Source organism: Echinops telfairi, unplaced genomic scaffold (genome assembly GCF_000313985.2).
Source record: "Echinops telfairi isolate 266 unplaced genomic scaffold, ASM31398v2 ScPeMD7_53;HRSCAF=182, whole genome shotgun sequence".
In the NCBI taxonomy this organism is placed as follows: domain Eukaryota; kingdom Metazoa; phylum Chordata; class Mammalia; order Afrosoricida; family Tenrecidae; genus Echinops; species Echinops telfairi.
Genome location: NW_022103951.1, coordinates 16,099,686 through 16,116,300, shown reverse-complemented (window position 1 = coordinate 16,116,300; position 16,615 = coordinate 16,099,686). Strand labels below are relative to the sequence as shown.

At 42.8% G+C, this 16,615-nt stretch overlaps 1 protein-coding gene across 2 annotated transcripts in view; it reads left to right on the top strand.

Annotated features, from left to right (window-relative positions):
- The window catches only part of FRMPD4 (FERM and PDZ domain containing 4), an 874,018-nt gene that overhangs the window by 730,146 nt on the left and 127,257 nt on the right, over window positions 1-16,615 (top strand). For both annotated transcript variants that reach the window (XM_045290765.1, XM_030885770.2), the window contains exon 3: window positions 16,151-16,311. In XM_045290765.1, coding sequence (XP_045146700.1) covers window positions 16,151-16,311 — 161 coding nt within the window. The remainder of the gene's footprint in view (window positions 1-16,150; window positions 16,312-16,615) is intronic.

Sequence of the window (16,615 nt, the reverse complement as noted above, 5' to 3'; positions counted from 1 at the left end):
TCATTCTCAAAACATTTTCTTTCTACTTGAGCCCTTGGTATCAGCTCCGCATTTTCCCCCTCCTTCCCCCATCCTCTCTCCCTCACAAACCCTTGATAATTTATAATTTTTTTTTCATGTCTTACACTGTCTGATGTCTCCCTTCACCCACTTTTCTGTTGTCTGTCCCCTTGGGAGGGGGTTATATGTAGATCTTTGTGATCGATTCGCTCTTTCTCCCCTACCATCCCCTAACCCTCCTGGTATCGCTATTCTCATTATTGGTCCTGAGGGGTTTGTGTGTCCTGGATTCCCTGTGTTTCCAGCTCTTATCTGTACCAGTGTACATGCTCTGGTCTAGCTGGTTTTGTAAGGTAGAATTGGGATCATGATAGTGGGGGTGGGGTTGGAGGAAGCATTAAAGAACAGAGGAAAGTTGTATGTTTTATCGTTGCTACACTGCACCCTGACTGGCTTGTCTCCTCCCTGCAACCCTTCTGTAAGGGGATGTCCAGTTGCCTACAGATGGACTTTGGGTCTCCATTCCGCACTCCCCCACATTCACAATGATATAATTTTTTGTTCTTTGATGATAGGTATTTATTTGAAGTCAAGGAATGGATGGAACACACTCACTCCTCACCAACTGGTTAGGTTACAGAGACCAGGTTCTTATGCAAAAATCGGCATTATACAAAAATCTGACCACATAAGTTCACAAAATCTGGCAACATCATTAAATCATTGCCAAATGGCACCATTGGATAACTGTCAATCCACTGAGAATCATGGGCCCACCAAGTTGACGAATAACCATAACCATCACTGCCAGGATTACTCATGTTTGGCACCTCAGCATTTTTTACTGCCATACGTAAATTGGCGACATGCAAAACAGTAGGTAGTGGATTTTTTTTACTGTTGTCTGAAATGTGAAATGTTGGATAACAAGCTACTTAATGAGTGAGGAATACACGTATGTCACTATATTCACAGAACTGAGGAGAGCCTCACAGCAAGTTGGCATCTTAAAATTATCTTGACTAAAGAAATGAATGCATGACTGAAACAATGCCCTGGAGGCTCTTTCTTCAAGGCTTGTCCACATATGTTCCCTCTGCTTGGGCTATTTTTCCCACAGATTCTTCTCCCAGCTCAATCCCGTACTTCCATTGTGCCCCCTTACAGAGCCTTCAACTCCCATCTTGTTAAACTAAGCCATGCTCTCTTTCACTCTCTCTCCGCCTGCATTTTTCTTTATAGAAATCACCGGTCCTTGACAATGTCATATATTTTGTTTGTTTGATTTTTATTACTTTAGCTCTTCTACTAGATCAGGAGTTGACTAACATTGTTTTTCCTCTGTAAAGGACCAGATAGTAAATATTTTCCACTGTGTGGGCTCCCAGGTTTCTGTGGCAGCGACTCAACTCCACCATTGTAAAATGAAAGTAGTCATAGTACTTACCCAAAGGGGAGTGGCTGTGTTACAGTAAAACTCTACTCACACACTTTGGCTTTGGATTGGAATTGGAATATGCTTTCCTGAGCCCTGGACTAGAACATACATTTCCCTAAGGGCCCAGAGCTTGTCGGTCATTACTCCCAGCCATAAACCAGAGTCCCGGCAAATGAAAACAAGCAAACAAAGAACAAAAAAGACATTGCCATCAAGTCAGCTCCCATTCATGGCACTAGCCTGGGTTACAGTGCAGAGCTGCTCCCTAGGATTTTCTTGGCTGTAATCTTTACAGAAGTCGATTTCTGGACCTTGCTTCTATAATACTGCTGGGTTGGCTCCAGCTGCTGACCTTTAGGTGGGGTTGTTGTGTACAAATGGTTTGCTGTACCATCCAGGGAAGGCATATTGAAAGACTATTAAATAGTTGTTGAATAAATCTTAGCTACATTGAGAGGCCATCAATTATAAAAAGATACTTATTTTAATCAAATCCAAAAGTCCATTTCTCGTTTACTATACCAACCTTAAAAGAATATGGTAGGTGGCATCTTCAGCTGTGCCTTTCAATGTTTCTATAACCTGAAGGTGTGAGCCAGCGCCCCCATCTAACTCTCAAGTTCAGTCATGCTCTCGCTTGTACACTTGACCGTATTGCTATTCAGTTGGATACTGGGGGTAATTTTGACAAAAGTTAAAAATCTAATGAGCGAATTTGGATGCAGAAACAAAAAAATTAGGCTACCCCAGTTGAGATAAAAGAGACTTCATGTTACTTAAATCCGGTACATGGAAATGGATTCCATAGTGGCCCTTGTATGAACCCCAAACCTTAGTTGTATTGAAAGGTTTTGAGATGGGAAATTTGTTTCACTCCATAATAATTACTTATTGAATCAGTTTTGGTGTTGATTATTTTTCTGAGCACTGTCGGCATAGATGTAAGTACAACTGCTATATTATAAATAAATATTAATAAAATAACGGATGCTGCTTTGAATGCTCCTTGCCAAGAATAAGAAAAGAGGCTGGAATTACATTTTTCCCTGGCTGCCAAGACACAGAGACTCCTCTTCAGTGCCATCCAAGGGAAGCCCTCATTTCATGCACTTTACCAGGTTTTTCGATGAAAGACAGATAGGGTGCATGCTTCAGAAGCCTGGCAGGAAGCAAACTGATGTGGACACAGACAAGGAAACTAATGAGTCAGACTGCGTCCCCATGGAACTAGGAGCCTTTAACACTAATGGGCCTCAAGGAGCAGGGAAGGAAACCATGAGGAGCTGGGAAAGCCTTGGATTATAGAAGAGGGCCATCGTGACAGGAACAGTGATCAGAGGGGATATTGTCCTTCCCAAACTACTTTGAATACTGAAGAGAGAGATTTTTCTCTTCACCCACCCTAGTTCTCTCTTGCCGGAACCTCACATTCATTGAAGCCAGTGGGAAGCCAGAGGGAAGAGACTAATGTGTTAGTCTGGGTAGACTAGAGAAACAAAGTTCATAGACACTCATATGTGTACAAGAGAGAACTTTTAAAAAGTCATTTTATTGGGGGTTCGTACAACTCAAGCACATTTGTACATTTGTTGCCGTCATCATTCTCAAAACATTTGCTTTCTCCTTGAGCCCTTGGTATCAGATCCTCATTTTCCCCTCCTCCCTCATGAACCCTTGATAATTTATCAATTATTATTATTTTTCATGTCTTACACTACCAATGTTTCCCTTCGATTGGTTCCCCCTTTCTCCCCGACCTTCCCTTTACCCTCCTGGTATGGCTATTCTCAATATTGGTCAGCAGGGGTTTATCTGTCCTGGATTCACTGTGTTTCCAGCTCTTCTCTGTACGCATGTACATGCTCTGGATTTGTAAGGTAGAATTGGGATTATGATAGTGGGGTGGGGGAGCATTGAAGAACTAGAGTAAACTTGTATGTTTCGTCATTGCTATAATGCACCCTGACTGGCTCATCTCTTCCTTGTGACCCTTCTGTAAGAGGATGTCCAATTGTCTACAGTTGGGCTTTGGGTCACCACACCACACTCACCCTCAGTCACAATGATAAGATTTTTGTTCTGGATCTTTGATGCTTGATACCTGGTCCCATTGACATCTTATGATCACACAGGCTGGTGTGCTTCTTCTATGTGGGCTTTGTTGCTTCTCAGCTAGATGGCCGCTTGTTTACCTTCAAGTCTTTAAGACCCCAGATGCTACATCTTTTGATAGCCGGACACCATCAGCTTTCCTCACCACATTTGTTTATGCACCCGCTTTGTCTTAGGCAATCATGTTGGGAAGGTGAGCATCATGGAAGGTCTGGTTATTAGAAAAAAGTGTTCTTGCATTGAGGGAGTACTTCAGTAGTGGCCCAATGTCCTTCTGCTAACTTAATACTAAACCACAAAATATATTTACATAGATCTATTTCCCTATCTCATATATAAATATATTTACATGTGTACATGCCTATATTTAGATCTCTATAAATGTCCTTGCCTCCTGGTTCTTTCCTCTACTTCCTTTTACTTTCCTATTGTCCAACTATCATGTTCAGCCTTCATTCAGGGTTTGGTAAGTTATTTCTGCTACATTGCCCTTGAACAAGCCCTACTAGGCATCCTACACCCTCCTTTCCATTGATTTTAGATCACTTGTTGTTCCTTGTTTCTGGGCTTGTTAACACTCACTTCCTTTTCCCCGCCTCCTCCACTCCAGTGTACAAGAATAAGCTCAAGGTGGATCACAGACCTTGTGATAAAACCCAAACTATTAGGGCCATCAATAAGGGAATTGGGACAAACCTGAGAACTTTGGCGCAGAGAATACATAGGCTATCAGAAACAGGGAACAACACAAATACAGAGGGGGCACAAATTGACAAGTGGGATATACTGAAGATAAGGCACATGCGTTCATTGAAAGAATTCACCAAAAGAGTAATAAGAGAGCCCACGGACTGGGAAAACATCTTTAACAATGACACATCAGACACCAGCCTTATTACTAAACTCTACAGAACTCTGCTCGATTCCCAAAAGAAAATACTAATTGCCCACTGATGAGGTGGGCAAAAGACCTGAACAGAAGTTTCACAAGGGCAAAAATGTGAATGGCCAATAAACATATGAGAAAATGTTCCTGATCATTAGCCATAAGAGAAATGCAAATTAAAACAACTATAAGATACCACCTAAAACCTTCAAAGATAGCCCAATTCAAAAACTCAGAAAGTAACAAGTGTTGGAGGGGCTGTGGTGAGATAGGAACTTTTGTCCACTGCTGGTGGACCTGTGCAGGCACTATAGAAATTTATTGGGCGATATGTAAAACAGTTGGAAATCAAGCTACCCTGCGACCTAGCAATCCCCATACTGGGCATATAGCCAGAAGAGGCATGAAACAAACCACGGCCAGACACCTGTGTTCCAATGTTCATCACGGCACAGTTCACAATTGCAAGGAGTTGGAAACAACCCAAATTTCCATCAACAGACGAATGGATTAAAAACTGTGATACATACATACAGTGGAGTACTAGGCATCCCTAAAAAGCAGTGATGAACTCATGAAACACATTGCTGCATGGGAATAACTGGAGGAAATTATGCTAAGTGAAGTAAGGTAAGCACAAAAGCACAAGCACAACATAGTCTGCTGAGGTAAGCTTAAAAATGCAAAAGGGATTAACAATTCAGAGGAGAAAACAACAGGACTGACTGGTTCTGGGAGAAACGGGAAAGAGCTTTATATAAAGAGTAGTTGCATATTGAGAAAACATCCCAGTCCAATCCAGATCAAGTCCATAAGTCTGATATTAGCCCATATGACCAATACCAATCTATAAAGCCCTCTTCAGACTCATGAAATACACGCAGTGACGCCAAATGCAGGAAGATCACAGGGGAGTTGGTGGAAAGTTTTGTCAGGAAGATCACAAGGGAGTTGGTGGAAAGTTTTGTGGATCCAGTGGCATTAACGGCATCTCAGTGCTAGCAGGGGTCTCCACGTGGCTTCTCCAGCTCTAGGCCTCTAGCATAGCTCTATGTGTCTTGTCAACAGGAATGTCTCGCAGGGAGTCAAAGAAGAAAATGTCTGTATCCTGCCTCCAGTGAGCTATTTATCTCCGTAGTGCCTCCAAATGAGGTCCTCCAGCAGTGACCTCATTGACAGGTTAAACTGTACCCCTTCGCTCTTAATAGTCTCAAGTTGGCACCAGATTCTGTAATGACCACAGGACCTGAGTGATACCATCCATTTGAATGCACAAGTTTCTCATTAACACCGAAGATTTTAACTTCAACCTTTGCTTTGGTGATTTCCTCACCAGCCCCATTTAACTTCCACAGATAGGAACTGGAAATACAGTGAACCCAGGACAAAGGAACCCCCCAGGACCAGTGGAGAGAGTGGCGATGGCAGGAGGGAAGGAGAGGGAGAAAGGGGGAACAGAGGACAGAGTCTACATGTGGCCTCCTCCCTGGGGGATGAACAGTGGAGAAGTGGGCGAGAGAGACGTGGGATGGGGTAAGATTTGATAAAATAATAATAAATTGTAAATTATCAGAGGTTTGGGGGTAGTGGGGAGTGAGGACGGAGGGGGAAAAATGAGCTGACACCAGGGGCTCAAGTGGAAAGTGGGTGTCGTAAGAATGATGAAATCAACATATGTACAAAAGTGCTGGACACATGACGTATGTACAGATTGTGATGAGTTGTATGAGGCCCTAATAAAATGATTATTTTTTAAAAAATTTAAAAAATAAAATAAAAGGTATTTATTCAATCAAAAAAAGAAGTTTGTAGGCATCAAAACAAGACTTTAATACCAAATTATTTTTGAGATTTTATGCATGTATGTATGTATACAAAGATTATACAATGACCAATCAGTACTCTAAAAATATCTCATGTATGAAAATCTCTTCATGTTTTAGAATAACCTCATCGATCAGCATTTTTGGTAACACTGTCTTCTAGTTTATAGAGTTTTACATTTCAAAGATAAAATGGTATTAAATAAACCTTTTCAAAAATACATATAATCATGGAGGCATACCATAACTCTCTGGGATGGCAAGGAGCCCTGGTAGCACCCTGGGTTCAGCACTGGGCTGCTAAGCTTAAGTTGGTGGTTCAAGCCTTCTGTGACAGATTGATTTGACTGCTTTCATGAAGATTCACAACTCCCCTTACAGAAGGGTCGCGGGGAGGAGACAAGCCAGTCAGGGTGTAGTGTAGCAACGATGAAGCATACAACTTTCCTCTAGTTCTTTAATGCTTCCTGCCCACCCACTCCCACTGTCATGATCCAAATTCTACCTTACAAATCCGGCTAGACCAGAGCATGTGCACTGGTACAGATAAGAGCTGGAAACACAGGGAATCCAGGACAGATGAACCCCTTAGGACCAGTGGTGCAAATGGTGATACTGGGAGGGTTGAGGAAATGTGGGTTAGAAAGGGGGAACCGATCACAAGGATCTACATATAACCTCTTCCCTGGGGGATGGGCATCAGAAAAGTGGGTGAAGGGAAGCGTCAGACAGTGCAAGACATGACAAAATAATAAAAATTTATAAATTATCAAGGGTTTCTGAGGGAGGAGGGGCAGGGAGGGAGGGGGAAAATGAGCTGATGCCAAGGACTCAAGTAGAAAGAAAATGTTTTGAGAATGATGATGGCAACAAATGTATAAATGTGGTTGACACAACGGATGGATGGATGGATTGTGATAAGAGTTATATGAGCCCCATATAAAATGATTCATAAAAATAAATAAATATTTACAACTTCAGAACCCTATGAATCATCTCTATTCTGTCCCATAGGGTCACTATAAGTTGGAATCACCTCAATGGCAGTGGGTTTGTTTATTGTTTGAGGGATGGGACTGGGCTCCTCTGTTTCTACAGTTCCCCCTCCCACCACAAACACACACAGGTTCTGCCCTAGCCTACAGAAAGCATCTCATTTGATGGAGATAAGCTCTTGACGTGGAATGATGTTTTGAATATTTTTGAGGAAGTCTTTGCCCATGGTCACAAGTCTGTTCAAAAAGGTATTTTCCTACAAGTATAAAAACAGAAGGGTAATCAATCAGGAAGAAAAAGTCTGCCCAACCACGTCATATTTCATGCTCTGTACGCAACGGGGGTCAGTGATGGCTTTGGAAGCGCTGGAGTGGCTGGATTTTTAATCCCCAAAGGGTTCAATCAATTGGCACTCAAAGCAAGAGCATATGTGAGAGCCATCAAGCTGTCTGCCCTGTAGTCATGCCAACCTAGGCCTCTCACTTGCTGGGTAGGATTAGACAAGCAGGCTAGAAATGCACCTGTTTCCCATCAGCCCTCAGAAAGCATTTTTAAGTTTCTCGAAATGTCACCAATTGTTTCTGGATGGGAAAGCTTGTCTTTTCAAGAGCCATGGTGAGCTCTGCAATATCACTGATTCTGTCCATCATATCAAAGCATGAGAAGCACCCCCTTTAGACTTACACCCGAAGTCAGGCTCTCTCGGGATCATGTTGCTGCTAGCTTGGCTCTTAAACTCAGTTTACGGCTCATGCCAACCCTGGCACAACGGAATGAACTGCTGCCCAGTCCTGTGCCATATTCTCGATCAGTTGTCCATCAAACAATCGTGAGGCTCGTGTTTTCACAGCAGCATGCAAGCCTCCCCCGAGGGGTGGGTGGTGGCTGTGTGCGATGCCTTGTCCAGGAAAGGAAGTCATGTTTCCCTCATGACTGTTGAGAACTGTACTCCTGACCACCACCACCCTCCTTCTGGATCCAGACAGAAATCTCTACGTTTCTGTTTGTTTTGTTTTGTTTTGGCTCTTCTATGAGTAGACTAGATTTGAACACATGCTCCAAAATATGTATTTTTTTCATTTTACATCTAATCATACTTATGTCTTGGGCTGGTAATCTAGAGGTCTGCCATTCTAAACCACCAGTTTTTCTGCGGGAGAAAGACAGGACTTTTTGCTCCCATAAAGAGGTTTGAAGTAAAAAACAATGAGTATATCCATAAGTAGGTGAGTAGATGAAAAGAGTGTGGTGTAGCCACACAATGAACAACAAAACGAAATGACTGAATGGCACATGCAATAACATGCGTGTATCCAAAAATAATTGTTAAATGAAAGAAACCAGACCCTTTAACACCTCCCCCCCCAAAAAAAGAATACATAAATATCTAGACAAGGAAAACTAATTAATGATAATAGATCAGAGAATCTTGAGAAGAAGGAATAGAGAGGCTGGGAGGAAGGGAAGAGAAACATTTTGAGAACAATGGACATATTATCATGATTGTGCAGAGGATTTCATGGGCAAAAGTGTCAAAACATCCCATTGTATACTTTTAAATATGTGTACTTAATTCTTATTAATTACTGCTCAATCAAGTTGTGAAAATTAAAAAAAAACGTGGTTACAAAACCCCACAGGGACAGGTCTACCCGGTTCCCTAGGGTCACTGTGAGTCAGAACTGACTTCATGGCAGTGAGTGAGGTTCAAAAAAAGTGCTGCTGAGATTTTAAAGTTAATGTTTACAACATGTCAACATAAGATAAGATGAAAGCAAAACGTATATGTTACTGATTTCTGAACATTTTGCTATTACTGCTCCATTAAAAATTACTTTCTACTTCAATTGACAGCAAAGTGATGGAGGGCGCTTCATTATTTTTAACCAACTGAGTTTAACACTTCAGCAAGTGAACTTGTCAAGGCCTGGTTGCAAGTTCAGCTCCCTCTACATTTGGTTTTAATCATTGTTGTTACAGAAGGAAAAGGAGCCCCAGCAACACAGGTAGAGGCAAATGGCCAAAGGATGACATTACCATGCTGATTAGCTCATGATAGACTAGTTTTCAATCCCATCTATGTGAAGTTTGTTGAAAATCAGCTTGAAATTTCCTATCTTCGTTGATGTCCAGCAACTGTTCTTCTAAATCAAATAGATGATGTTGCACGTTCTTATGCTTAATAAAATTAGTTCCCAAGCCATGGAAATGCTTCATTTGGAATATTTTTAAGTAGGCGCTAAAATTTCATTTCTAAATTTTCAAAGACTGCAGTTTTTCTAGGTACATATTTACATAATTTTCAATAAAACAATCACGTAACAGTGGAATTGTTTCCAAACACCTGGTTTTGCTATGTTCTCTTATTTTCTTTTGGAAAATAAGTTACAGTCTCACTCATTATTGTATCATCACCTTTACCCAGAAGGGAAAACTCCTTTCATTCCTTGACACCACCAACTCCTGGGTAATACAAATGATTTTCATAGCCCCTCTACTGTACTTTAATATATTTGCTTCAAAAGTAACCACAGCACTTCTATTTCTTTGCACTCTAAAGCTTGCAAGCAATTGGTTTAAGAGGGTGAGCATTTTTAAATTCATCCGGGAATTGTTCTTTTGTTTTGTTTTTGTCAAAGTGCTATGCCATTGTTGAATACTTTCCCCCTATTTGTTGCCATACTACACTATTCTAAAAATGGTCATTTTTATAGTAGGCTCTTTGAAAAGAGGAAAGGAGGCTGTGTCTCACCACCTCTGGCTTCACACGATGGGAGGGAAGTCACCTTCAAGTTGCATAGGCCTTCTCGCTCTTTTTCTTAGGAGTTGCTCTCTCATTAACATCTACTCATTGTCCCCTAAGGTTCCTATCTAATCTTTGGAGTTGCTGTTGTCACAGTGATCTTTTATAGATTGTTGATCTATTTGGATTAAGGTTTAAAGATGATCCCAGGGCAATAGTTTCAGAGGTTTGTCTATCCCCAGTTCATGCGAATTTAAAATTCTATTATGCTATCCCCCCTGTTGATCAAGATTCTTCTGTGGAATCTTTCTTCAAAATGTACAATAGTGGTAGCTGGGCACCATCTCGTTCTGGTCTCCTGGCAAAGGAGGCAGTTGTTCATAGAGAAAAGCAGTCACACAATCCATGCCTTCCTCTTATTACTGACTCTCCTTCCTGGGAAAACTCTTCTTATAATAATATCAGGAAAGCAAGAGCAAGAGCACATGTCCAAGCACTTTGTACTTGTCATATTGGAACTCAACTAAGTAGCATGCTTTGGTTAATGGGGTGTTAGCAAAGTAGGAAGACATTAAAGAGTAATAGAGCATCTGATAGTGAATTGCATCCTAGGGATCAATGAAGAATAGCCCACTCTACAATACAGACCAAGATGACGACATAACCAAGAGGAGAACATATCATTTTGACACTCACAGCTGGCCATCCCTGAAAAGAAACACTGCTATTGACCTTCTCAGTTGAACCTGAGCACATATGTGTATATTATGCTTCACTTCACTCCAGTCTTAGCTTTTTAAATCTCCACACCAAAAGTCATGGCCTTTAACTTGGTTCTTCCTTCTAGACCTTTCCACTCCAAGGAAAGGATATATTCCAAGAACGACCTTGCTGAGTCTGCTGAGTGCATTGAGAACTGCAACAATTCTAGACCTCCTTACACAGTGCTTTGTACTAGTCGACGTAATTCTGTGTGGTACGTTGGAGGTAGTCTACTGAGAAAGAAATGCCCCAAGCCTTCAAGGAGAGCTCTACATACTTGTTGTGGAGAGCTTGGCAGCAAGACTGCCATCATTCCTTAGGAAATGAAGTCTGTCAAAAACAAGAAAATCGTTCCTTCAATCTTGATGGATATATTTCCATCTCATTCAATGTATTCAGTAGTTTCAGGTGTCAGATCCCCTGTCTCTCTTTGCATGTTGGTGGGAGAAGGTTGGGGGCAGGAGGTGGAAGTTTGTGTAGCTCATCCGTTATATTCTTCTAGTCTCAGCATCGGGACTCACTGAAGCGTGTTCAGTAGGTAAAAAGATGGTGCTTTTTCAGCTCATTATATAGGGGGTTAAGCATCTTTATATTTAAAACATTTTTTTTCCAAATGCTGGGACCCAAAGTGCTTGCCTTACTACAAAGAACAAAATGTTTCATGGGCAACATTTTAGGGTGGAGCCGTTCATACTGGGAAAGATAACAAAGGTTGATTATTTTTAGATAATTTATGCTGAAAACACAGCCTGTCAAGCAAGAAAAGGAACATGCCTTTGGAAGGTTATCCTCAACACAAAAGCAAAACCCATAGCCTCAAGAAAACATCAGCAAAATCGAAGACACTAGAACCAGTAGTGATCACAAAGTCAACATTTGGCTCTGTGTTTTCTGAACTTCTGAGAGTAGGGAAACTACAATGATGGGGGCTGGACCCACCTCTGGCTCCCAGGACACAGAGGATGGAGGCACCTGAGATGAGAGCATCCTGCCCCTCTATCTCATCCCTTGAAATATAATTAGTGCTTCTCATTTTTGCCACCTAGTCTAGGAGCTCTGGTAGCGTAGTGGCTATGAGTTGGGCTGCTAACTGCAAGATCAGCATTTTGAGACCACCAGCTGCTCCTCGGGAGAGACAGGGCTTTCTACTCCTGTAAAGAGTCACCGTCCCGGAAACTCACAAGGGCAGTTCTACCCTGCCCTATAGGGTCACTAAGAGTCCAAACTGACTCAATGGAAATGGGTTTGTGTTTTTCAGTCTTGACTGGATTTAGCTGCCACAGTAGGCACAGCGATTTGCTCAGGTTACAATGTTTTTCCAGGCCTCCGTCCTCACTCCTTTGTCCCGTATGCAGTGGTCCCTTAAAAATAGTTACCAGGAGTTGACTTGGACTCATGGCACCTCAGGGTGTCAGGGTCCAAGCATACTACCCAGGGCTTTCAACTTTTGGATTGCCAGGCCTTTTTTTCAGGGTGCCTCTGGTTAAATTCAAACTGCCAACTTTTCCATAAGTAGCCCAGCATGTAACTGTTCATTTGTGCCACTCAAAACTCAAAGACACGTGCCTTTGAGTTCATTCTGACTCATAGCAACACTGTAAGATAGACCTGCCCCTGGGGGTTGGTTATTGAGGCTGTAATCATTACAGAAGCAAAGGATCACAGCTTTCTCCCATGGAACAGCTGGCAGGATTTGAACTGCCAACCTTTGGGTTAGCAGCCAAGCCCAGGGATTCCCAGTGGTCACAAAACACAGCTGTGGAAACTTTTGGACAGCAATTGAGTCACTTGCCGGTCTCAGTATTCTTCTTCCTTCTTTGGTCCTCCTGTGTTCTGTTACAACTTTGCCTTGGGTGCATCAATTTCGGTGAGCAGTTGTGTTTACTGTGTCATTGCATCTGAGATGATCTTTCAAATTGAAGGCCTCACAGCTCAGCCTGGACGTGTAAGGCATTTCACTGAGAGAGTTGGGCTGCAGGTTGTGGAGATGTTACGGATTTTATTTCCCTATTTTAAATTTGAATAGGTTCATAATGCCCAAAACCTATTTCTTTCTCGTGCTTTATTTCAGGACGATAAAAATAACAGCTAATGATTTTTTTTAATGCTTTTAATGTGCCAGCCATTTTGCTCACTCAGTCCCCTACCAACGTCTTATGAGTTTGGTTGTTATTGCCATGTCCCGGATGAGGGTGCTGAGGCAGCGTCAGGAAGCCGTTTGTGCAGTGACGTGGCTAGGAAGGGGGAGGGCCAACATTCAGACCAAGGCAATCAGCGGCAGCTCGAAAGTGTCACTCCAGACTGGATTGTGAGTGCACTCTCTCCCCAGGCTACAAAAACTTCGTGGAAAAATCCCATTAACGTTCATTCCTTTTTCCCCGCAGACATTTGGAAATCCTCTTGTATGTGTTCCTGTGCAGCCAAAGAGTGTTACCTCCTTCAATTTGGAGAAAAAAAAACAGGCCACAGGACTTGCATTTGGCAACATACCAATGGCTTCGTCCTCACTCGGGACACGTGGTGTGTGCAGGAAGGGGGTCTCAGAGCAACGTTCCCACCCTCCTCTGTCAGAGTGGCCTCCAAATATATTAGAAACTCAATAGCCTTTGACCATTTCTGCCATATTCACTCCCATTCAAGCCACAATGGTCTTTTGTTAGGCTTGGTGTCATAACTCCTTAATGGACCACGCTGCTTCCACCCGGGTCTTTTCAGTTTGCTCCCACAAAAGAACAGGATTCTATCACTTCTCTCCTAGCAACTTTCCCATGGTTCTTTGTTACACACAGAGCAAAAGCCAGAGTCTTTCCAAGGGCCTTTCCAAGTGCACTGCTGCCCCACTCCTCTTCACTCCTCTCCTCACTGCCTCCAGCCCCCACTCACCACCCCCCCACACACATTTGTTTTGGTACTCCATTTCAGGGGAGCTTTCCCAGGTACAGCATGCCTCAGGGCCTTTTCACTTGCCTGAAGGATGCTTATCATCCATCACCCTTGTCTGGCAGCTCCCGGTCTCCCTCCCTACTTCTGCTTTTTATCCTTAGTGCTGAAAATCACCTGTATACTATAAGTCAATAAACTAATTAATTCATTTATTCTGGCTCTTACCACCAGAATGAATGGTGCATACGTGTGCGTGCGTGTGCGTGTGCGTGTCTTTCACTACTGTATGTCCAAGAACCCAGTGGGCATTCAATAATCATTCGCTAAGTAAATGAATTCATTATGGATTTTTTTTAGAGAATTAAATGAACTAAGCTGTGGAAAGCATTTAGAACAACACTTAACACAGAATTCGTGTTCAATAAATGTCAAGCATTAATAATAATAATGTAGATATTGAATGCATTGATGGATTAAAAAATTAGCCCCTGCTACTTTTTCATGCAGTAGAAAGAGGATAATCAAGCTACAGATGTTTTAAATTACATTTGTAATGGATGTTACCCATGGCTATTGAGTCAACTCTGAGACTCATGGTGACCTCATCTGTGACAGCTGCTCAGAAAGGTCCCCATGCCTAGAAGAGCCTAATCATTTTACACTTGGCACGTTGTCAAGTGTGCCTTGCGAACTACACTTAGAATCAGCAGAGCAGGTATGAATCACACCTGGCTTCCACCTGAGAAGAATGTGACCTTGGCCCCTTTCTTTGTCTTCTCCTGGCATTTGTAAAAAAAAAATTGAAAAATGAACGCGGTGTGTGTGTGTGTGTGTAGAGTAAAGCTCCCTCTCTTGTAGGGGACTTTTGAGGATAAAATAGTTGAACAGAGGAAAGTGTCAACACGTGGCTTCCAACAGATGAGAGGCCCGTTCCTTTTTCCTCGTCTACAAGGAGTGAAATCAAATAGTCATTTTTCTTTCTGCTTAAAAGGTATTTGGATCTTTTATTTCTCTCGTCAGGGATCTCTGCCTGTGGGACAGATCCTGGGGGTTTGTCAATGATTTTCCTTCACTCATAGAAATGACACAGGGGCAGCAGGGGGACTCCTCCCCTGCCTTGCTTTTATTACATTTAAACAACATGTTGACCAGATGGAAAGGCAGAATAGCAGCTTCCGTGGTATTTGAACCTGACTTTCTTTGACTTATTGAAGAAAGTTAAGGATAGGGGGGGAAAGTGAAGTAAGCCCCTATCATGGAAATGATCGTGGCTTATGTGACTTTAAGGAGACTTTAGTATTCAAACCAAGAACTCCCCTGCAAAGCAGGCTGCCTTGGGTACCATGAGTGGGGAGTCTTCATTAGCATCCCTGGAGCTGGCAAAGCAGCCACAGACCCCGGAAAACACTAAGCTCCTCTTTGTAACTCGATTTCTCTAGTTGGAGAGTGTAGAGAATGTTCCCTGTTCTGTGTCTCTGTCTCAACGTGGCTTTATGGATCAAAGGAGATACTTGCGAAAGCATTGTGAACATTTTTGAATGCTGTACACGTTACAAGTGTGGATTGTTGATGATGCCTTCCGCAGTTCCGGTGTGAATGAAAAGAAAACTTCACTGAAGCTTTTGAAAAAAGTGTTCCTCTAAAAATCAGTTGCCAAGGAGTCGATTCTAACATGATGGGCCCTGTGTGTGTCACAGTACAACTGTTCGCTGTAGCGTTTTCAATCCATGAATTTTTAGAAGTGGATCACGAAACCTCCCTTCTTCAGGCACCTCAGGGTGGACTCAAGCCCCCACCCTTTCAGTTAGTACTTGATGTCGAAAATAAACACCAAGAACTCGATTCTCAAAGTCTTTGGAACAGGAATGTGTATTAGCACCCACCTGATCGCTAATCACAGAAATGGAAAGGGAGCTTGAACTCCTAGCTGTTACCTCTCAAACTTCCTGTCTCAGCAGGTAAGTTGCAACTTGACAGTTTCCCCAAGGGAAACGCCTTTTGCTCTGCTTATGAACTTCATTATTTACTGATGTGGCAGAGGCTGGTCTAGGAACGTGGGTTCCATCCATGAAGAACACAAACATTCTTGTTATCATGGAACTTACATTCTTGTGAGGAGTAAGAAATGGGAAGAACAACCTGAAAATAAGTCTGTTCGACAGCATGCTAGCAGGTGAGGAATGCTACGAGGGAAAGATGTCGAGGAGGGCGAAGGAAGTCAGGGGTATGTCAAAGCAGGTTGCAATGTTAAAATGTGTGGCCAGGACTGCCCTCTCCTGAGAGAGTGGTGAGCTTGGTCCATACTAATAGCTGTGTGCCAAGCAACTCAGAGAGCAGAAGCAGCCAGGGCAAAGGCAAATCGCCCAAGGAGGCCATGAAAGCAGCGCCACTATTGGCTTCTCCACCAGGCTGAGAACAGAAGTTTTTACCCAAGAGAGAATGCGATGGTCCACATGATGCCCGGTATATGCATTTATGCCTCTTTTCTCCATGTGTTTTTCCCACAGCCACATGACACAGGCCATCTCATTTGATGACCCCCGCTTAGAGAGCTGCCAAATCATCCCTCCGGCTCCCCGGAAGGTGGAGATGAGGAGGGACCCAGTGCTGGGATTCGGTTTTGTGGCAGGGAGTGAAAAGCCAGTGGTCGTTCGCTCAGTAACACCAGGTAAGCTCCTACTACACTCCTGGGCCTCCCAGGACCCTCCACATCCCCTGCCCAAAGGCTACCTGTTTGATTCCTTGAGTGAAAGCTGGGCACATCGTTCCCACGCCTGGGTAAAGTCAAACTTCCAAATGGCTCTTCTACTTAAGTTCTAAATGACCAAAGCCTTCCTTTCATTTGACTACTAACAAAAACACTGACCTGTCATTCATAACCATGGGAATGGCCTGGTTCTTAATTGATCAATGGAAAGAACACGGCCTTTCTAAGTGGCTGAAGGGAACAGCAGCAAGTGGTACTTAAATTA